The sequence below is a fragment of the Podarcis muralis genome, chromosome 4, assembly GCF_964188315.1.
Source record: "Podarcis muralis chromosome 4, rPodMur119.hap1.1, whole genome shotgun sequence".
Taxonomy (NCBI): domain Eukaryota; kingdom Metazoa; phylum Chordata; class Lepidosauria; order Squamata; family Lacertidae; genus Podarcis; species Podarcis muralis.
The window spans coordinates 83,540,043-83,562,986 of record NC_135658.1 but is presented as its reverse complement, the minus strand read 5'-3'; the positions used below and the strand labels follow the sequence as shown (position 1 = coordinate 83,562,986).

At 42.0% G+C, this 22,944-nt stretch overlaps 1 protein-coding gene across 1 annotated transcript in view; it reads left to right on the top strand.

Annotated features, from left to right (window-relative positions):
- Positions 1 to 22,944, top strand: part of ITGBL1 (integrin subunit beta like 1) — a 139,367-nt gene that overhangs the window by 63,369 nt on the left and 53,054 nt on the right. The window contains exons 5-7 of the mRNA XM_028728201.2: positions 1,278 to 1,418; positions 5,138 to 5,278; positions 7,484 to 7,630. Of these exons, the coding sequence (XP_028584034.2) occupies positions 1,278 to 1,418; positions 5,138 to 5,278; positions 7,484 to 7,630 (429 nt within the window). The remainder of the gene's footprint in view (positions 1 to 1,277; positions 1,419 to 5,137; positions 5,279 to 7,483; positions 7,631 to 22,944) is intronic.

Genomic DNA, 22,944 nt, shown 5'->3' with positions numbered 1-22,944 from the left:
AGCTACGAACATGAGTTTGACCAAGCTGTGGGAGGCAGTGGAAGACAGAAGTGCCTTGTGTGCTCTAGCCCAGTGTTTCCCAACCTTGGGCCTCCAGCTGTTTTTGGACTACAACTCCCATCATCCCTAGCTAGCAAGACCAGTGGTCAGGGATGATGGGAATTGCAGTTCAAAAACAGCTGGAGGCCCAAGGTTGGGAAACACTGCTCTAGCCCATGGAGTTACGAAGAGTCGGACATGACTAAAACAACTAAACAACAACAACAACAAATTCACGATAGTGTAGGATTGGGCTTTTTTCTGCTACTACTTTGGTACATTTGCCTCAAGAACAAAATTTGAGAAGGAGATAAATTCATTGCCGATAAATAGATAGTTCCAGAAAAGAGTAAAAAAGGAAAACCAACCAGGTTATTAAGAGAGTAATTCTCTCCTTGAATTATGCTGGAGGGAAAGAACTGTGCCCTCTGCACACCCAATCCAATAGTAGAGGTGGAAACACACAGCTTGAAAACTCTGCAAATAGCAGAAAAATACTCAACCTGCTCCCAATATGCCTCTCAAGTTGAGTTGGTGAGACACCCACATGGTGGTCAGCCAGTCAATGCAGACTGAACTGGGTGTGTGTCTATCACTGATTCACCCAGTTGTTTTTTTTTTAAAAAAAGATTGGCATAAAGTAAAATTTACATAATTTCATCTCTTAATATCTGTTGCATGCTTGGGGAGTCTGAAGATACCCAGTGCTAGTAAGGAAGTCCTTAATAGCTTTGCAAAGAAGACAGAACTTCTCCCTCCTTTGGACTCTGCTAGACTTGGCTGTATCTTAATAACAATAATAAAAATTCTGAAAAAATATACTCTTACGCATGCTCAGCCATCTACATTTCATGATTTTCTGTAAAAATGTTCTTAAGTGTCCATGTGGTAAGCCACACGCTCTCTCTCCCTCAGCATTAACCAGTGTTGCTGCTTAGATGTAGGCTGGCATTTATTGCAAGTTTCAGAAGAAGATTAGGCGATTGTCCTAATGACTTTATTGTATATAGACTCATTCATCAGAAATAAAGCAGCCCCTCCAGAATGCTAGAAAACAATGAAACGATGCTGAGATTTCTGCAGCGGTTATTACGAGACCAATAATAAAATTGCTCCCGTCCGTGGTGGCTATTAGTTTTATGAATCCTCATTCAAAATCTTCTTAAAAATGAACTGAACAATATATATTTTTATAAAGCCTATCTTTCTTCACTGTCAACATTTTGTCTTGGGTTAAGGCCATGGAAAGTGTTACTGTGGAAACTGTTACTGCGAGGCTGGTTGGCATGGCGATAAATGTGAACTTCAGTGTGACATTACCCCATGGGAGATCAAGAGGAGGTGCACATCTCCAGATGGCAAAATCTGCAGCAACAGAGGTGCGCCATTCATGTACTGTTCTACATATGTAGATCTCTTGGAGCTAGACTTTAGTTTGTTGTTGTTTCAATTAATATTTTGCATTGATCTAAGATTGCATGGCATGGAGAAAACTCACCTGTTGTTAGAAAAGTGTGGGCTACGTTGAACCCCTGAAGCCAAATCTGTTTATTTTATATCATATTTCTATACCATCCTTCACATATTCCAGCAACACAGAGTATTAAAATAAAACATAGGGAATAATGCCAAGAAATATCAGTGGCACGAGTGGAGTACAGCACACTGTCTTTACGTGCACATGCAAACAAACAAACCTTTATTGTCCTTTATTGTAATTATTTATTTTAACCTATAATCTAGGGAACATGTGGCTCCCAAGATGTGTTTAAACTACAAATTCCATCATCCCTGACCATTGAGCATGCTGACTGGGCCTGAACCTACACTCACCTGTTTAACGTTATTCCCCCCATTAGAATATTAGATATGTCATTCTAAAATGTCACAGGGCACACTTGTAAATTAAAACTTTTTTCACCTTGCCCCCACCCCCCATTTTTGAAAGCGCTGTTTCTCTCCTTGCTGCTGGTTCCTTTGTTGCTCTGCTTCTCCCATTTTAATTCTTTCTCCCTCACTCTGGGTCCTTTGTTATCTACCCCTCGAATGCCATTGGAGGGGCTTCAGAGTTTGAATGCAGTAAAAAAAGGAAAAAGGAAAAACACTTAGAACATATGAGCAGTGTTTCAGTGATAGAGCAGCATAAAATGATTAAAAATGAAACGACAAGGTAATAACACATTGCAAACATAAAAAGTAGAACGGCCATGGTATCAAAACCATTCCTTAACCCTTCCTTAATGTTAAAAGCCATGAGTGTAGATTCTGTTGGATCAATCCATCAACCTCTGATGGATGATTTTGAAGGATTGGGTCCAGCATCACTTTCGCTGTGTGTGTGTGTGTGTGTGACAGTATCCATACTCAGCAGAGTTACATCTCAACGCAGCTCCTTCCTTGGAAGCATCTTCAGGGCTGAAGGTACACACAGGAGGCAATAAACACTCATGGGCGCCATACAGACGGCCATGATCCAGTATACCTGAAGGAGCGTCTCCACCCCCATCGTTCTGCCCAGACACTGAGGTCCAGTGCCGAGGGCCTTCTGATGGTTCGCTCCCTGCGAGAAGCCAAGTTACAAGGAACCAGGCAGAGGCCCTTCTCGGTAGTGGCACCCACCCTGTGGAACGCCTTCCCACCAGATGTCAAAGAGAAGAACAACTACCAGACTTTTAGAAGACATCTGGAGGCAGCCCTGTTTAGGGAAGCTTTTAATGTTTAATAGATTATTGTATTTTAATATTCTGTTGGAAGCCGCCCAGAGTGGCTGGGGGAACCCAGCCAGATGGGTGGGGTATAAATAATAAATTATTATTATTATTATTATTATTATTATTATTATTATTATTATTATTATTATTCACCACTTCCATGGTCAAGGCATGCTTTGAGTCCAACAAGAGTCCAAGACTCTTTCTCTGCTTCTCTCACCACAAGGCACAAGCAAGAGACTCACAGCAAGTTACAAGTTACTCAGAACCGTTGTTATCAGTACTTCCTGTCACACTGAGCATGTCCAAAGAACAGTTCCCACAGAAAATGTCCTTCATAGACAAAACAATCTCGGCCTTCTGCTGCTTCTTGAAACTTCTTCTCTGTTCTCTGAGAACAGTGAAATGGTTGGCTAGCACCCTGCTTGAGGATGGGGCAAGGATGTTTGAATGGTTGTCTGGGTGTGTCTGTTATTCTCCATCAGTAATTTCAATGCTCAGTTTTCAGCAATGAAACAATAATTTCAGTACTGTTTAGGATGAGCAGTGTTTCATGAATGTGTCTGTATTCATTAACAATGATGCCTGCTTTCACTCAGCAAATATTTAAAAGATCAGCTGTTGTTCCTCTGGCTGTGGTCCAGAGCTATTACAGTAAAGCAAAAGTGCAGATCTCAAAATCCATCTCTTTAGTACATCTCCACTGACAAAGCTCTGCCAAATTAGGAGCATCTAATTATCCTGAGAGCATTTAGAAAACTCTCTCATCTTAATTACAGAGCAATTGAAAGTCTGGTTGAAATATAGAAATAATAGAAGCTCATTTCATTTCAGTTTAACAGTGAGGGTTTTTTTAAAAAAATATAAAACAATAAAAAGCCATTGCAGCCCCGGAAACAATGAACCAATAAATGTTATCTGTCAGATTAGATGTTTTACTCATGTGGTAGCAAATGATGTCAATAAGAAATTTAGATTTAAATCACAACATACTTTTTTTGGCAATGTTCATTGGTTTACATGAAGCATTGCAAATGACAATTGATTCTATCAAGTAACTTATTTCTGGTAGGTAGTCTGTGAAATCTGATCTTCGGATGATTATTGCAAGAGCAAAAAGCTTCCTTTGTACTAACTTTTCCCCAGCCTGGTGCATTTCAGATGCTTTTGACCTAAATCACTTCATCACATACAAAGAATGTTCCACAGGTTGCATTTTTTATGGTAGCGCCTATGCTAGCACCTGCAAGATTTATTCAGAAGGGAGGGGTTTGGGGTGAGTGGGGATCATAGCTGTCAATGTTTCCCTTTTTTAAAAGGGAAATTCCCTTATTCCGAATAGAATTTTCCCTTAAAAAAAGGGAAAAGTTGACAGCTATGGCGGGGATGAGGTGCAGCACCATTTACCGTATTTTTTGCTCTATAAGACTCACTTTTTCCCTCCTAAAAAGTAAGGGGAAAGATGTGTGCGTCTTATGGAGTGAATGCAGGCTGTGCAGCTATCCCAGAAGCCAGGAACAGCAAGAGGGATCGCTGCTTTCGCTGCGCAGCGATCCCTCTTGCTGTTCTGGCTTCTGGGATTCAGAATATTTTTTTTCTTGTTTTCCTCCTCCAAAAACTAGGTACGTCTTGTGGTCTGGTGCGTCTTATAGAACGAAAAATACGGCACTTGGAGGAGAGAGGTATCAGCAGAGATGGGGGGACACCAGGACTTTCAGAAATAGCAAAAACAAATCTTTAGTAGGGGAAAACCCTTAGGTGGGGGAAATTGTTAAACAGCCAGGTAGGGACCCAGCATGCTTACTGGGGATGGAATGCTGATTCACTGGTGGGGTGGGGGTGGAATGGAGTGTCTGGAATACTGAGCAAGGGCACTCTATAGTTCAACCTTCTGTTGTAGGTCCCACTTTCTCCATATCTCTATGCCATTTGAACGGCATGACATAAAGTTAATCAATTGGTCAAAATAAATGGGTTACCTGACGTTCATCCGTTTGAAACTGGCCCTATGATGAAAGATCCTAGGGGAGCAGGAAAGAGGTGGTACCTATCACCTCCCAACAGAAGCCAAAATACCTGAAAAGTCTAGACATACACAAGCGCATTTACACACTCACAACCCTATAACAACTGACGCATTGCTTTCTAGGCACTATTTCCCATGGTGCCACATGGTGACGAGCGAGTTCTCATCTGCTGGTCCCCTAACACATTGAAGAAGGCAGACTTTCAACATGAGTTGACCATGCTACAAGGTAGCTTTGAGAAATGCAGCTAAACGTTCAACAGCTATAGAACATCAAAACCTTCTGTTCCTTTAATTTATCTTAACAGTCTCTGTTCTAAGCTATTGCTTTTGTTGTTCAGCTAATCCCTTTTCTCCTTAGGTACCTGCATATGCGGTGAATGCACATGTCATGATGTTGACCCAACTGGAGACTGGGGAGATATTCATGGAGACACCTGCGAGTGCGATGAACGAAATTGCAAGGGAGTCTATGACAGATACTCAGATGATTTCTGTTCAGGTAAAAGCAATATTTGAAACAAATGTGAATAATTCAATATGGCTGTATTGGATCAAGTTGTATCCAAACAAAGACAAAATGCTGCTTCATGATCTTGGAAACTATCATTGTGAGATCTTTAGATGTGTCCAAAATATATACAGTGGTGCCCCGCAAGACGAATGCCTCGCAAGACAAAAAACTCGCTAGACGAAAGGGTTTTCCGTTTTTTGAGTCGTTCCGCAAGACAAATTTCCCTATGGGCTTGCTTCGCAAGACGAAACGTCTTGCGAGTTCTTGCAAGTTTGTTTCCTTTTTCTTAAAGCCGCTAAGCCGCTAATAGCCGTGCTTCGCAAGACGAAAAAACCGCAAGACGAAGAGACTCGCGGAACGGATTAATTCCGTCTTGCGAGGCACCACTGTAGTGTGTGCTCCACATTCACACTTTCAAAATGTTCTGTATGAATATTGTATATTTTTTCCTTCTGCCACATATACAAATCACCCATGTGGGTGGTTCCTTTCCCCTTGACCACATAAATGTGCTGATGCTTCTGTTCCAGGCTTGCATCCTCACTCCCACTGAATCAGCCTGCGGTGCTGGTTGTGTAGACGTTGTGATAAAACAATCCCAAATGCAATCTTTTCACATAGCTTACCCCTTTGAGAAATGTATTTCATCTGTTTAATTGATGGGATGAGACTGCAGATAAGTAAACCCCATATGTCTAGATGAAGCATTTGGGGATCGTAAAAAGCCAATTTGCAGATAAGTACCTCCCTGTAACTAAACAGAAATACCTGTGGTTATTTTAAAGACTTCATTCACCAAGAGCAAGGAGTAGCTTGCTGCTACCTCTTTACCTTACAGAGAAGGCAGCATTCTCTCGAGATTTCCATTTCTCTAGAATTTCATTTCAGAGCCCCTCATCTCGCTGAGTAGCATCTTTAAAACAGCTTTATCAGTTAGCGCATAACAGGATGACTGTCTCCTAAAAAACTCTCCAGTAGGAAAGAGTATTCCACCAACCCCCACAGGCCAGGGTACCACAGGAGTTGAGAAACTGAAACACTTCTTTTATGGACAAGCTTTGCTGTGATACCACCTTGTGATTTCATGCATGGTTGCCTTTATGTGGCTTGATTCCCTCTGAAGCAGAACCACACGGTTTATATATATGCAGAGGAGCGAGGCAGGGAGCTATTTGTGTTGTAGTAAGTACATTCTACATCCCGTCTTTCTGCATGCAGCACATAATTAAACTACAGAATCTGCTTCCACAAGAGATAATGATGGTCACCAACTTGGATGGTTGTAAAATTCATGGAGGATATAAGACTATCAGTGCCCACTAGCAACAATAGCAATGTTCTACCTCCACTGCCTGAGGCAGCATACCTTTGTGCACCAGTTGCTTGGAATTACAAGTGGGAGGCAGGTTGTTGCACTCATGTTCTGCTTTCTCATAGCCATCTGGTTGGCCACTGTGAGAACAGAATGCTGGACTAGATGATCCTTTGTCTTGATCCAGGAAGGCTGTTCTTAATGTTCCTTATGGAAGTCAAAGCAGTGTTACTTAGGGTTCCCAGGCTGTCTCCCACCCAGGCAGTGGCTGGAGTCAGACCTGCCAAATTAGATTCAGCAAGGTGAGCTTAGATCAGTGGTTCTCAAAGGGTGTGGTCCGCCACACTGGTGTGGCAGGAGAGGATGAGAAGTGTGGCAAGAAGCTTCAAGGACAACCAAAGAAACATTTAAACATCTCAGTGTAGTATAGTATACAGTGGTACCTCAGGTTACATACGCTTCAGGTTACATACGCTTCAGGTTACAGACTCCGCTAACCCAGAAATAGTGCTTCAGGTTAAGAACTTTGCTTCAGGATGAGAACAGAAATCGTGCTCTGGTGGCGCGGCGGCAGCAGGAGGCCCCATTAGCTAAAGTGGTGCTTCAGGTTAAGAACAGTTTCAGGTTAAGTACGGACCTCCGGAACGAATTAAATACTTAACCCGAGGTACCACTGTAAATATATTATTATTATTATTTGGATACACAACCAGAAACAGTATTCCTACTCAGTCTGATGAACGTCTAGGTGCTAACCACTGATGGGCAAGTTCAGGGTCCCTGGTCTCCCTCTTATTTTTCTTTACCTCTACTCCTTTCAACTAAAGTAGGATACATGGCTACCCTAAACTGAAATTATGTATTTTCCTTTTGCTCTTAAGGTCATGGACAGTGTAACTGTGGAAGATGCGATTGTAAGCAAGGATGGACAGGGAAGAAATGTGAGCATCCACTTTCTTGTCTCATGTCGGCAGAAGAGAGCGCTAGAAAATGTCAAGGGAGCTCACATTTGCCTTGCTCTGGAAGAGGTAGGTGGCTTGGTTTGATTTGTCTGGTTTTGGGGGAGATTTAGATTTTTCTATTTAGTTGAGTTGCTACTTGGAATGGAGAAATGTTAAATTCCACCAAGCGTGTAAAGCGGTTCACATTTCACATATCTGTCTTAGGATATGTTCAAAGAGCAGCTTCCAGCACTGCTAGATGTTCAGTTGGCACTAAATGGGACCAAAAGAAGCAGAAAAACCAGATACAAATTTGAACTACCCATCGTTTAGATTTTGCCCTTTGCTGGTTCTTGCTAACCTACCGATAGCAGGAATCAGTATAGGCCTGATGTGACTTGTGGATGTTATAGGTACTGAATCAGCCAACCTGATGCCTAAAAGTTCCCCCATCTGAAAATGCTGATAATTGTTCCATAATTCAGTAGCTTTCTTCATGTTGCCATACTATTTTTTAATACATGAGTTACTCTAGCAGTTCTAAGTAAGAAATATGTATGAAATTGATAAATAGCTTTCCCCCCCTCTGACTTGTTATGCTCAGATAGTGTTGGTGCCTTGCTATTTTTCTGCCACATATAGTAAGCAGCTCCACCTTCCCCACTCAGGTGTTACAGAACGCTGTCTCTTAATTAACAGCAAAATGAGCCCTGAGGACTCAAGAGCAAGTTTTCTGCTAAAGTACACCGTCTAGTTAGCAGTTCCATCTTCTTCATATGGGTTGCCTTCAGGCTCAGCATCAGTACTTGGTATCCTTGGGTAGTGGGCAGAGCCAAAAGGTCTGAACAGAGGCCCCCAGCTCTGACACTTGCCCTGAACTCTTCAAATCAGCCAGCTGGGTCTGTGAGTGTCCATTTCAATTTCCCATTGGCCCCAGAGTGGCATTACATCAGGTGCTCCAGTGCATTGTGGGAAATTAAAATGGCAGGTCTTAGACATCTTTGAACCTACCGCTCAGGTAAACCTGAGAAGGTCCAGCAGTGTGAAGAGGATCCCACTACAGCTCTGTTTGCTCAGGGCCTCCTCAGACTTGGAGCCCATCCCTGATTACCATACATGGATTATTAAGTCATTGAAAGGCTGTTTATGGGTGCAACCTAGGCATGCATTGCTTATGACCCTTCCCTCCATGGAAAGGAAGCAGAAAGAATACCAGACCCACTCCTGACCTTTCTGTATCAGAACAGGAAGGACAGAAGCAGGGTTGTATTGTAAGTGTGCTTGCCTGAAATTTTGGTTAAAACCCTCACTGCAACTGGGAATCCCGATCGTTCCTGATTGCAGGAAGGAGTTTAAGCATGTTCAGCTGAGAACACTTACAATTCCCTTCACTGTGGGAAGGTCAAGAGTGGAGGGGGTGGGGGTGTTGCACCTATTCCGTGACCTCTCCACGGAGATAACATTAGAACACCTGAAGAGGGCTTCTATATATATCGCCACCTATATTTTAAAGTCATGGTGCACAATTCAGTACAGGGTTGAATATGCTTAACACCCCTGCTGCCCTGATTTCCATGTAGACCTAACCATGCTTGACTCTGGACTGGACTGCAGCCATGCATTGACATTACCCTGTCATACTCATGAAGACGGCACCGGGGGAAAAGTATTCTTTGAGAACAATAATTTTGTTGTCATTGTCCACTCAAATAATATCTCCACTTGATGCACCACTTTGTTATTGGCATTTTGTAGGAAATGATCTTAACTAAGAATCCATATTTCACTCTATTATGGAAAATGAAGGGTAATAGATCAGTGTTTTCAACTTAGGTGTTTCAGGGTGGATCATTTTCTCAGTGTTCTCTTTTTGTAACAAAACATGATGGAGGTTCTTTGCTATTCATTGCCAGGGTGTGTTGTCTGCTTCGCATGAGAAGATTTCTGATCTTGCAAAACTCTTATGTATGCAAATATCTCTCCCAGGAGTTTTTCCTGAGGTTGAGGGTTTTTTTTTTAATACCTTCTTTGACATAATTTTCTCTAAACTGCAGAGGCCATAACCTCAATTGGTGTAAATGACTATAAATCATGATTAGAGAGATGTTGTTAGATGACCACTATTTGTTACAATGAAAGGATAATTAGCTTAAGTTTGTTTGATCAACCTTTCTCAAAATAAGAGGCATTGCAAAGCTGTTGATATTAGTTATGTGGAGTTCTTAGAAGCTGTAGCCCCGAAGGGAAGTAATTAATTTCTACAGAATGGCAATCATGTCCAAGGTAATCCTGAAATGCCCTTTGAAATAATGGATATCTTACTAAACAAGGCATATTGATCCTCTTCTTGTTGTTAGCGTCTCTGTTCCATACTTACCTGGTGGTTGTTTTTTTTAAAGACTTGCCTTTTCAAATTGAAAAAGCAATTGAGAATGAAATGGATTCTTTTCATTTTGATTTATGGAATTATAAGGGGAGTTTTTAAAAGATTATCAGATGGGAATGGAGAGATAAATACACGAAGTTCTTTTTTTTAAGTTTTGGTTATTAACACAGGTTTTTGACTTTATAACCATTGACATCTAATAGTGTCCATCTGTCAGTAGGACTAAGCAATGGAATTTCCCTACCTTTACACCCCCTTCTCCCCCCCCCAAAAAAATCTGATCTTGAGAACTGTGAGACCCTCTGGAGCAGATTGTGCCGGTGCAGGGAGCTGCAGAAGGGAGAGAGGAAGAATAGTCTGCTTGTGTGACATTCGATGTCACACAACAATCCTCATTTCTTCTTCCATCCTCCCACACTTGTGTCCTTTACCTCTCCTCTTTCCAGTCTACTTTTAAATATACCAGTAAGGATAATAGATAGATTTTGCAGGAGAAGGAGAACAGGAGGTGTAAGATTAAAACAATGGTTTTGGGCTGTGTGTGTGTGTGTGTGTGAAAGACAGAGAGATACTCCAGATTTATTGCTGAAATTAACACAATTCACCCCATCCTCTAGCATAGTCCAAGTGGCTTCTAAATCACACATAGTTCCAAGAACCTGCTTTGAAGGTACTGGTAATTGAAGTAATGAATGTTTTTCTTACTCAAGCATTTGCACAGGGAAAAGCTAGCATTGCTCTTGAACTATTGCATCTGACCTTACATGTCATTTAATTTGTGATGGGCTCTTTCACTATTATCGTCCACAATAACCAGGAGTCAAGCAAAGGTTACGGTCTATTTGCCAAATTTAGCTCCGCCGCTTTTGACATTTGCTTGTATATCCTTTGCCTCCAGCTACCTGTCTCCTGCAGGAACTTTAAATTAGCAGCTGTTTTTTTTATTATCAAGTTTTCTTATTACTATTGCTGAACAGATTGCTTGAATCTCAGTCAAAACCCTCAGATGTTATCTGTTTTATGGCTAATACTGAATCCCTCCACCTCTGCCTGCGATAGTATCTCGACTGATTGAATCCTGTCTTCCACAAAGTTGGCTAGCCTCTAAAACAGGGGTCGGGAACTTGTGGCATTACACCAATTGCCAGAATACAACTCCCATTATCTCTACCACTTGCCCCAGAGTGGCTGGGGTAACTCAGCCAAATGAGCAAGGTACAAGTAATAAATTATGATGATGCTTATGCTAACTGGGGCTGATGGAGGTTGGAGTCCATCCATATCTGGAGCAGTGGCGGAATTGGGGTTTCAAATTTTGGTGGCATCCCTGCCCGAAGCTCCATGACCAATGCAACCAAACCAGTTTTGCTCCCCTAAATCAGCCTCTCTTTGGCGGGCCACAGGTTCTCCACCTCTACTCTAAAATGTATTTCTTTTTTCAATATAAAACATCACATTGAGAATTAATTTAAAGCTGCTGGTTTTTTATTTCTGAAAACAATACTAGAACATTATTCTTGCCTTGCTAGGAGGTGAAGGCTTCATATGGAACTATATAGTGCAGTCTGGGGTCCAGTTTCTACATGATGTGGGAGTGACATGGCTGTCATTCTCCCATGACTCCACCCCATGCTAAGTGGCATGATTACGCAAATCATAATATGTATTTATTAAGTCATTAATTTAGTTTATTAATTAACCATGCTGCTTGCCTCTTGCTTTGCAGGGAGAAATGTGAGCACGTTAGATACATCCCATGGTACTAAAAATAATAAAAAGCATTTGGGTGTGTGGGGAAAACATGCTAATAACATGAGGAACTAGATCAGGGGTGACGTTAGCATAGCTTATCCTTCATGGTGTTTCTCAAAGCTTCTATGAAGCAATCATGTGCTACTACAGTGGACACTCGGGTTGCGAATGTAATCCATGTGGGATGCACGTTCGCAACCCGCAGCGTTCGCAACCCACAGCGGTGCATCTGCACACGTGTGGGTTGCAATTTGGTGCTTCTGCGCATGCATGACTGCCAAAACCCGGAAGTAACCCGTTCTGGTACTTCTGGCTTTCGGCAGTCCGTAACCCAAAAAAATGCAACTTGAAGCGTCTGTAACCTGAGGTATGACTGTATCCTTCTTGGGAAACATGGAGGCAGGATGTAAGAGGAAAGGATCTGGTTTTCTCTGATCTCCCTTCTCTCTGCACACCCAGAAAATCTGCTGTATTGGATTGATCGATGCTCCAGAACAGTGCAGAAGTTGGCAGAGGAGACTGCAGTGGGAAGAGGGAACTGGATTAGCAGACACATTTACTGGATTAAAAGGAATCCCTGTGGGAGGGATGGAATTGCTGGATTTCCTCCTATATTTTTACGGCAGGAAGCTGTAAGGAAGCAGGAAGCCCGCTGGTCCCATGACTGTAAATAACAACCCATTGAGGCTGAGGGTGCGTGGGGGGAGAAAATGACCAAAAAACCCTATTCAATTGAAGTCAGTTTTAATTTAATTAATTACCCTTTCTGGAAAGGAAACTAGAGCTGTACTTGTAGGGCAAAGGCAGTCAGTGACTTAAAAACAACAATTCCTGAGTATTATGAATAAGTTTCCATTGGGTAAATAAGTGTAAAATCAAAATGGAGCATTTCCTGCCTTCAGCAGCTTCACAGTGGATTACTGGTTTCCCCCCAAATGCTTCATCACAGTGAGTAAGATCAGTGAGGGGAATGGGAGTTGCCCTGCCTACTGCATCAAAGTTTCCTAATGCTATGTAAAATATATTGTTTGGCTCAGGATCTGTACCCGATGAGAGCACGACATTATAGTTGTTGCAGCATTAAATTAATGTTGTCATACATCAGTCTTCTTCATTGTCACAGCACAGTGAGCAAAGGAAACTGTTCAATTATAGTATATATATATCTACAAGGAGGAAGGGCTGACTGTCATCCAGCTCTGTACAAATTTGATTGCTGTCTTTTCCGTTGTTTTCCCCCCTAAAACCTTTCCAGAGATTTTGTTCCTTCATAACTATATGTGTATAACGGAAAGCCGTGGTGGTGGTGGTGGGGGGGGTGAATGGAGCTATCATGCCAGACAACAAGAATGGCATAATAATCTATATTGGAGCCCACAGAAAAGTCCCAAAGCAATGAACAAGGATTTGTGTTCATTAGGACTCTTCCACATGAACTGATTAGTGCTGGCGAAACTGATCCCTAGAACTGCTGGTTTTAACATTTTACAAGGGAGAGTAGTAGCTAGTGGTCCTTTCCACTAGCATGCTTTGCTGCAGCCTGAGGGCAAAAGTAAACATGCAGTTAAATGCCTGAATGAAATTAAGATACTTCCCCCTCCCCTTATGTGAATTGAAGATTTAGAGGAGCCTGCACAATACTCAGTGGGAAGACAGAGTTTAACCCTTCCTTCCTTCCTTCCTTCCTTCCTTTCCTTGCCATGGTTCTAATGAAAATGATGATGATGATAATAATAATAATTTATTTATACCCCGCCCATCTGGCTGAGTTTCCCCAGCCACTCTGGGAGGCTCCCAATCAAGTGTTAAAAACAATACAGCATTAAATATTAAAAACTTCCCTAAACAGGGCTGCCTTCAGATGTCTTTTAAAGATAGGATAGCTGCCTATTTCCTTCACATCTGAAGGGAGGGTGTTCCACAGGGTGGGCGCCACTACCGAGAAGGCCCTCTGTCTGGTTCCCTGTAACCTCACTTCTCGCAATGAGGGAACCACTAGAAGGCCCTCGGTGCTGGATCTCAGTGTCAGGCTGAACGATGGGGGTGGAGACTTCAAGTTGGTATTTGCCTCAGGAAGGAAACATCATCATCATCACCATCACCATCGTCATTATTATTATTATCCCACCCATCTGGCTGGGTTTCCCGCATGTCCTGTTTCCTGCGTCTAGGACCAAGTGTTGCCTTCACAGGGATTCACAGGTCACCCCACTTGAAGGCAGAGCCCTCAGCACCCCATTCTATACCATCTTGGCCCAGCACATGGCTCTCCCATCACCCTCAAACTCTGGAGGAGACTCCATTGTAGTTTCTCCTGCTGAAGCATCTGACTGCAGAATCCGCTGTGGCCTCTTTAAGGAGTATAGGAAACTCAGGGAGAACAAGCCACTGGAAGGAAAGGCCCTGACAGGTTTCTTAAGCCTCCAGGTGAATCTGATCCTTTGTTCAGACAACATCTTCCATAGCTAAGCTAGCAAATCTCACTGGGAGCTGCTCAGGTACCTTATTGGCCTGGCCTGACTGGAAGGCCGTTTGGTAATTCATTGCTTCCACTTTCCCAATCTCCAGCAGAACAAGATGTCCTATTGGGGGGAAGAAGCCATGGCCTCCAAGCAGGAGCACTGACCTCTATAAGGAACCCACTCTCCCAGCCTCCGCACCTGAGGAGTTCATCTTGTCACCATCTCGATCCTCAGACTGAGGAAGTTGTGCAACAACTGTCCTCAGAGTAAAAGGACTGCTACCCAAAAGCCACCACCATTGGAATCAACTCTTGCCATTATCAGGCAGTCTTACAAATTACTGAATTACAAAAGGCTTTGCCCCACCCCACTCCCCAGCAGAGCAAGCACCCCGAACTAAGTTGCAACCGTGTTTAATACTTAGTCCAGAGTTCTTTGCTGCTGAATCAACATCTGAGCCTGCTTGTATATGAGCTATCAGACTGGGCTCTACTTGGAGCTGTCCATGGTCTTGTCTAGAGTTACCTAACACTTACAGGTATCTAAGCCTGTTGGAACCACTATAGGTTAGGGAAAGGTTATACAGTGCCTTGGGTTAAGTACTTAATTCGTTCCGGAGGTCTGTTCTTAACCTGAAACTGTTCTTAACCTGAAGCACCACTTTAGCTAATGGGGCCTCCCGCTGCCGCCGTGCCGCCGGAGCATGATTTCTGTTCTCATCCTGAAGCAAAGTTCTTAACCTGAAGCACTATTTCTGGGTTAGCGGAGTCTGTAACCTGAAGTGTATGTAACCTGAGGTAGCACTGTACTCTCCTCCACCCCAAGGCTCTGACACTGGTCAGGCCCTGCAGCACTGCTATTTACATTTTTTTTAAAAGTACACATTAATTGCACTCATGAAACGAACATCACATCTGGTTTGGCTCTCAGATCTCTTCGTACCAGGAACAGCATCTAATTGAATTGTCCACAAAGTGCACTCTCCTTTCCATCTTAAGAGCTCTTCCTTGTGCTTTCATCATGCATCTCTCTCTTTCCATTTTCTTCATTTTTGCTTATAATTCAGCCTGGAGAAAACTATAGCTAAAGCCAACTCAATATTTTGTGATTTTTAAAAGTGATTATGTGCCACTGTTGCTAGTTGAATTCCAACCCTTCCCCCCGTGACCCAAGATGGCTCCCTAAATCTGTTAAAGGAGCATTAGCATAGTCTTCTTGGGTAATCAATCTGAATTTCTTTAAGTTGAATCACATTTGTTTAACTTGGTGGTTTTTTGGGTTGCTGTTTTTATTTACGCAGAAACAACAAACAATTTAAAGCATGCATTAAGCTGAGGAATTATTTGAGCAAATCACAAAAAGTTAAGAGCAGGTCACATTCATTTTCATTTCCAATTAGACAGTGGGCATTATTTGGTACTGTACTCAGTATTTCAAGTGTGCCACTTCATTCTTTAAGATGAATGGAAGAATCAGTGCTGCATGGACCACCATAGTCCTGCTTCCAACATGGCGGCTTAATTTTTTCAACCTCTTTTATTAAGGTTTCTGGCCTCCAGCATACAGGTCAGTAATGCTGTATCTGTGTCGTTATTAAAAAGAGTTGCAGGAAAAGTCAGCATCAAGGGAGAAAGTCTGTATCTCACAATACTGGGAAAATGGGAGTTTTGTGAAGGATGGGGGATAAGATGATGCATACCTACAGTAATGTGGAATACATTATATTTTTGTGCAGTGCCTCCGGAATGGCACAGAAAGCAATTTAGTGTTACAGATTCTATACTGAGCACAAGATTATATCTTGAGTTAATGTTCCTTTGATGTACTGTGGTGGTCTCTTTGAAAAATTGTGGGGGGTTTGTTTTTTTCATTTTGGTAAAGACTACCTACACTTTGCAACAGGCTCTCCTCTTTGGGAATATTTCCCATTGTGAAATTGCTGTAATTGCTGTAATTGCCATTCCCTAATCAAAGAACAGGGTGACACTAATGTGTTGTGAAGACTCCCTTTGAATCCTTTGTGTAGATTGTCTTTCCTGTTTGATTGGGTAGAAGAGAGCCCAAGAGAGCATTGACAGATGGCAGGTACTTCCAGAATCTTGTTGAAAACGCTACTTTAAACCCTTTATACAAATATATTTGAGGCAGCCTGTAGATTTTATTTTATTTTACTTATTTATTTTACAAAATCTTGTACTCTGGAAGTTTGCACTATGAAATGTGAGTCTGCATTACGTGCAGTAAGTAGTATGTGGGTGCCTCTGTGACTGTCTGCTCCCCTGATACTAATAGGAATATGTGAAATTTCAGCTTTCATAAGTGCCTGACTAGCTTGTACCTCTCGAGGTCAAAATGCACTTTGGCCACCTCATCTGTTCAGATTACAAAACTACTTTAGAACATTGACTTTCCTCTGGCAATTTTTCACTATGAGGGCACTCCAGTTTTTCCTCCTCAGTTTTCTATTGTTCTTTTCCAACCATGGCTGCTGAGCATGCTCAGTCCACATTGGACATTTATTTTTGGAGGCTTTCATCCAGTTTTCTTCTTTTTAAGTGTGTGTGTGTGTGTGTGATACTTCTGCAAGCCTTTAGCTCTTCTCAATTTCTTCTCTCTTGGTAGCTCCATTTGGCTCCATTTGTGTCAGCACTCCTCACTTGAGTTCAATATTAGAAAGAGTAATGAACAACGCCAGTCTTTTCACTTGGCCCTGAGTATGCACTTCTGATTCATGTATATTTGTTATTAAATTTAGCATTGGCTTGATGTTATTTTTGCACATGATAGATGCTGAGAAATTTGCTTCTGTCTTTCTGTGACCTCTGCTGTTGATTCATTACCAATTCCAACATGAAATGTCATTGATTATCAGGTGGTTGATATTTGCAGTGAATAATAATGTGGGTCATCCTGTTCTCTAGGCCATGATAGATTGAATCCCCACGCTGGCTTACTTTCATTAGTGACAGGTGACTAATCTGCAGTGGTGATCTTAAAGGTAATGTTGCTGCCAAAAATAGACATCCTTTCTTCCACTTCCTGAATATTTAGTGAACTTTGTGTGGCCACTAGCAGAGCCCATGACGTTCCATGCAATGCTATACATTCCTCCAAAAGGAAAGTTTGCATAAAGTAGCCAAAGACAAAAGAACAACGCCACACAAATTATTTCATTAAAACTTGCTTAATTTTCTTTTAAAATTTAAAATGTAGTTCTTAATCAAAAATGTCACATATTTCTATCCTTCACATATGCCCATCTCTGCCTTGTGTAAAACCTGAAAACACTGTGTTTCAGGGCTAATGTTGGTTGTGCTTTATAATGCTGATTAATATAAAGAAATGAGGGACAATACAATGTTACATTGTATTGTCAATTTACCATCATCCTATTTAGAGATATAATTAGATTTCATTTGTAAATGTTATTCAGGTATCTATATAAAATTATTAGTTCATAATAAATCACAACCTGAGCTACAAGGAAAACATTTTATTTAGTATATTATTATATGTCAATTATTATTTTAAAGTTAAGGAGTTCACTTTTTCAGTTTAATTGCTGACTTTTTTAAGTATTACAGTCAGAAATAGTGTGTCCTTATTGAAGAAAACTGATCATTTTCATTTTACCATTTGTTATATATGTAATAATTGGAAAAAAAGAATTTGAATTTTAAAAGTGAACACCCCACACCAAATGCAGTTCTTAATGACATTGGGGTTGGTTTTTTTGGGTTGTTGTTTAAACACACAGTAAGATTTCCTGGCGAAGGCACATTTCTCAAGATAAGGGAAGAAGATGAACAGCTTATCCCTTGCCAAGGTCTAAAACTGTTGGTATCTAAAATGTGGAAGTCAATCCATAACGTTTTATAGTAAGCAGCAATAATTAATAGGTAATAATAGTCACATAACACCAATGATAACCATAAGCATAACATCATCTGGTTTTGAACAAGAGCCAAGTTTGCTTTTATTCATCCACTCACTTGTTCCATAAATCTATGCTTAATGGTGGCTTTATTTATTGATCAATTAAATGTATATCTCATGCCTTCCTCCAAAGCAGCCCAGGGCGGCTAACATGTCAATAGTAAAACACTACAATTTGAGCACCAATTGTGCTCAAAACAAAAAGAAGAGCAGGGAAACCCTGAAGGGACTTAATTTGCAGCCCTATACACAGTTACCTTGGATTGGCAGGGTTTATTTCTGTGTAAGCATTCATAGGATTACACTGTAAATGTGATTTACTAGGAAACATAAGGCCTATGCAATTGTTTAAAATACCTCCTGAGTAGCCAGTCAACGAATGACTACTCTGTAATGTTTCTTAGTGTCTTTATGTTGCTTTCTGCCACCCAGCTATTTTGCGAGAGGGCAGTAAGTACCTATGCATTTTAAAATAAATGATAAAATTATAAACGAGATAGGTTTGGTTGCGCTCATAGCACAAGCCAATGCACTTAACACCAAAGCATAGTGATGAGTGAGCTGGGAATTCTGGGTATATTTCAGAGAATGCTGAGGTTTCCCTTGATGAAATATTTGACACCCAAGCCCCCTTTTTTGGAACAGTCCACATTTGTAGATTGCACATCATGTAAGAAAGTGGCCTAGAGCATATATCTGAAGGCATATCCATCTTTAGAGCAAGGTTGGAGAGACAGCATAATCGTCCTTAAGCGGCAAGCTGCTGTCATCCATCATAATTCTTCAATCTAGTTCACTCAGGCTCTCAGCAGTGGATGGTGTGATAGGGCACCACCATTTACCAGTTGGCTGTATTGTTGCTGCTTACCAGGCGCTAGATGGAGAGAGATGAGGCAGCGCTGAGGTCGATACAGTGCAAACTCACTGGCAGGAGCACTAGATTGGCTTCACTGGTGCATTTACACCACAGCGATCCCACTACCACCACCTGGTAAGCAGCAGCAACATGACCATCTGGAAGTTCAGTGAGCAATGGTGCCCCATTGCTACAGGCTCTCAAAAATTGCTATGATTTCCATTTTGACCTGTTTTTGGAGTTTGCATTTTAAGGACTGGCCCCCGGGCCCATAATTTCTGGGAGATTATAACATATTTTTTCTAAGCAACAGCTTGCTAAAATCAAATGGATGCATTAAAAATGTTTACACAGGTGGCTAAAGTCAAGCTTTCTTAAAATGGAAACGCCTCTTTGCTTTAAGACACTTTGTCATTGACACATTTGAGTTGTTTGGTAGTACTGTATGTTCCTGTCTCTCAAACATGTTTGAGTAACCTCAGTTACTCTTTATGCAAACTATAGCTTACAATATAAACAAAAGTATTTTGCAAGCCATGACAATTTTTTCATTTTAACCAATTATATGTTGTGCCCCCCCCCCCAAAAAAAAGAATTAGGTGTTTCTCTTTCAAAAATGAATATTGATCTTTCAGGACAATAAATCTTATTCTTCATCACGGAGAGTAATTTAGTATCTGTAGCTGGCACATCTGTTAGCCAGATGTTGAATGCACACATGCCCGAGGTACAATTTTGTATGGTATAAAGTCACAGAGGAAATGTAGACTTGGACGTAACTCACTCAGAATGAGGAAGGCATTTGTGGTGTCATGGTCTGTTGATGACTTTTTCAACCCCACACCAGGAAGCAGAATTTAGCACGCTGAATGCAAATGCATTCCTCCTTCTCCATGTAACTCACTTCATGTGATGTTGTTGGACAGTATCCAACCAAGTAGTTCCATTAGTGCAAGGACTTACGGCTGTGTAATGGGACTCCCCTCCTTCTCCTCTCCTCCTATGCACCCCGTAGATCTGTTCTGGAGGTTTCCCCAACCCTCCAGAGCAGATCTGGGGAGATGAGAGGGAGGGAAATTGGTTTTGTGCAAATAGAAATCCTTGTGTCCTTCAAGGTGCAGCTGAACTACACCTCCCATCATCCTTGGCCACTGGCCATGCTTTCTAGGGCTGATGGGAGTCGCAGTCCAGCAACATCTGGAGTCAAAACTTCTCCACTTCTGCTTTATACCAAGGTCAGGGTTTTTTGTCCGTGGAGCCCACCATTGGCTACTCTGACTGGCAGAGACTACCCTGGGTATTTTCTATCAGCTTCTACTTGTGACCTTCTGCCTGCAAGTAATGTGCTCTCCACAGAGCAGTGCCCTCTCTCAAGTCCATTTCTTTTATAGTACTGATTGTTAAAGCATACTAGATGATCCTCAGAGTCCCTTCCAACTCTACAATTCTAGGATTCTTTAATGAAGTTTTTAATGAAGTTTTATTTTATGATTTTTTTTGTGCTCTCGTCAACAAATGAGATACAAATCCAACAAATAAATAAGCTACCCAAGAGCATAGCTGTCAACCGTCCCTTACAGTGGTACCTCGGGTTAAGTACTTAATTTGTTCTGGAGGTCTGTACTTAACCTGAAACTGTTCTTAACCTGAAGCACCACTTTAGCTAATGGGGCCTCCTGCTGCTGCTGCGCCGCCGGAGCACAATTTCTGTTCTCATCCTGAAACAAAGTTCTTAACCTGAAGCACTATTTCTGGGTTAGCAGAGTCTGTAACTTGAAGTGTATGTAACCTGAAGCATATGTAACCCGAGGTACCACTGTATTTGGCTGGAAAGTCCCTTATCCCAGCGCCGTGTCCTGCTGCTGTCCGTTACTGATGATGTCCCTTAAATTTCCCAGGTTTCAAAGGAAGCAGCTCCTCTCCCTCCCTCCCTGCCGGCCAGGGAGGAGGGAGGCTCCAACTGTGTTGCTTGGCTGTGTTGCTCACCCAATAAGGAGTCTAAGAATGACTGGGGGGTGGAGCTTGCATGCCTTGTGCCGATCAAATCGGCTGCGTTGCCTAGAGACTCGCCTTTGCTCAGCGCTTCCCAGCGGAGAGGTGACGGTGGTTTTCCTTGCTGCATCCCCTTTGCCGGGTTGCTGCACTGTGGGAACCACCGCTTGAGGCTTTGTTTGGCTTTCTGGGCTTTCTGCCTTTGGCTCGGAGGGGCTCAGAAGTTGAGCATACCTGTGCTCTGAAAATCCCTTATTTTGGCTGCTGATCCCTTATTTTCAAATCTGTAAGTTGACAGCTATGCCCAAGAGGGAACCTCCAGCTCAGGCTAGGATGACAAGGTTACCAGTGGATGCTAGTCATGATAGCTGTGGGTTACCTCCAGTATTGGACGTGGTGTGCCTCTGAATACCAGCTGTTGGGGAGCCCAAGTGGGTAGAGAGCTGCTGCTGTCACTGGTTTCCCACTGGCATCTCACCGGCCACTGTAGGAAGTAGTTGTTGGACTAGATGGCCCTTTGGCATGATCCAGCAGGGCTCTTCTCATGTTCTCATGAGGATAGAGACAAAGGGCAGCTTTAGATGCAATGAAAAGCAGCTGAACGAGAAAGTTTAATATCCACAGTTGGCTGCCGGTGCTTATTAGCAATGCCCAAAGGAGGAACTTGCGTAGTAATATTAAATTGGCTATATTCTTAGCAGCAGCCCGCAGAACCTTGCTATGCCAGGTTGCTTTGGGAAATTACTTATGAACACTTTTAGTCATTCATAGGAGTCATAAGTATATTTGCCTGGGCTAGGGATCTCATTCAGTTCAGACAATAAGCAACGCTTGCAGATCTGCTCATTTGCAGTGTGTGAGCGATGAACCTGCGTATTTATTACCCAGTCTCTGTGAATGTTGGCACTGAAGGAGGACGTATTAAAATGCTGCCTATCAGGAATGTGTGGATTAGAAGCGCTGAAACTACAGTCCCAATTTGAGAAATTAATGTCAAGTAGATGCTTTCTGACAGCTTGATCCATAATGCAGCTGTGTTGAACTACAGCAGTTAAGAATGATTTAGTAGCATTGAAATCAATGAGATGAAAAGTTTAGTGCTCCATTTTGGTGCTGTAACGCAGATGAATGCTGGCGGGCATTTCCCTTGACCCAGATGGGAAGATCAGTGCTGTTAAAGGCAGCAGACCCAACGATTAATTCCCCAGTGTTTTTGACAATCAATTTCTTCACCAAGTTGTTGGCTGACCCACGAGGGGAAAAGAAATTGTTTAATTGGATTTGGTAGTGGCAAGCCCTGAGGAAATGTTACAGAATAGATAGCGGCTGTTGGGAAAAGCCTTGGATCAGGCGATCATGAGTTAATGCACTGTAATTTAAGGAGAAGAGCAGATGGAACTAGAATTATAGCTAAGGTGTTTGGATATGAAAACGGATTAACTACTACAGGAAAACAGACCGTGCAACTGTTGAATGTAGAAGAGCATTGGAATTAAAAATGGTCAACCATGTTGTGCCAAGCAAGAGACATTCGGTAGGGAATGGCAGGCAAAGGCTCCAGGCCTAATTCAAAATTAGCTGTTTTAGACAAATTCTTGCAGACCCTCCAAGAGTCCCTATTTTCCAGGGACAGTCCCAGATTTACAAAAGCTGTCCCGGTTTCTGAATTGATCCCAGAATGTCTCCCTTTTCCTTAAGACACCCCTATTTTCATCAGAGAAAGGTTGGAGGGTATGGTAGGACATCCCTATCTTCACTGGAGAAATGTTGGAGGATGTGGAGTTATGTGACGTCAAAGCCAATGAGATTAGTAACTATATGACCTTTAGAAGACATCTGAAGGCAGCCCTGTATAGGGAAGGGTATTTTTTAATGTTTAATGGTTTATTATGTTTTTAGACATGTTGGAAGCCGCCCAGAGTGGCTGGGGTAATCCAGTCAGATGGGCAGGGTATAAATAATAAAATAATGATAATAAATTATTATTATTATTATTATTATTATTATTATTATTATT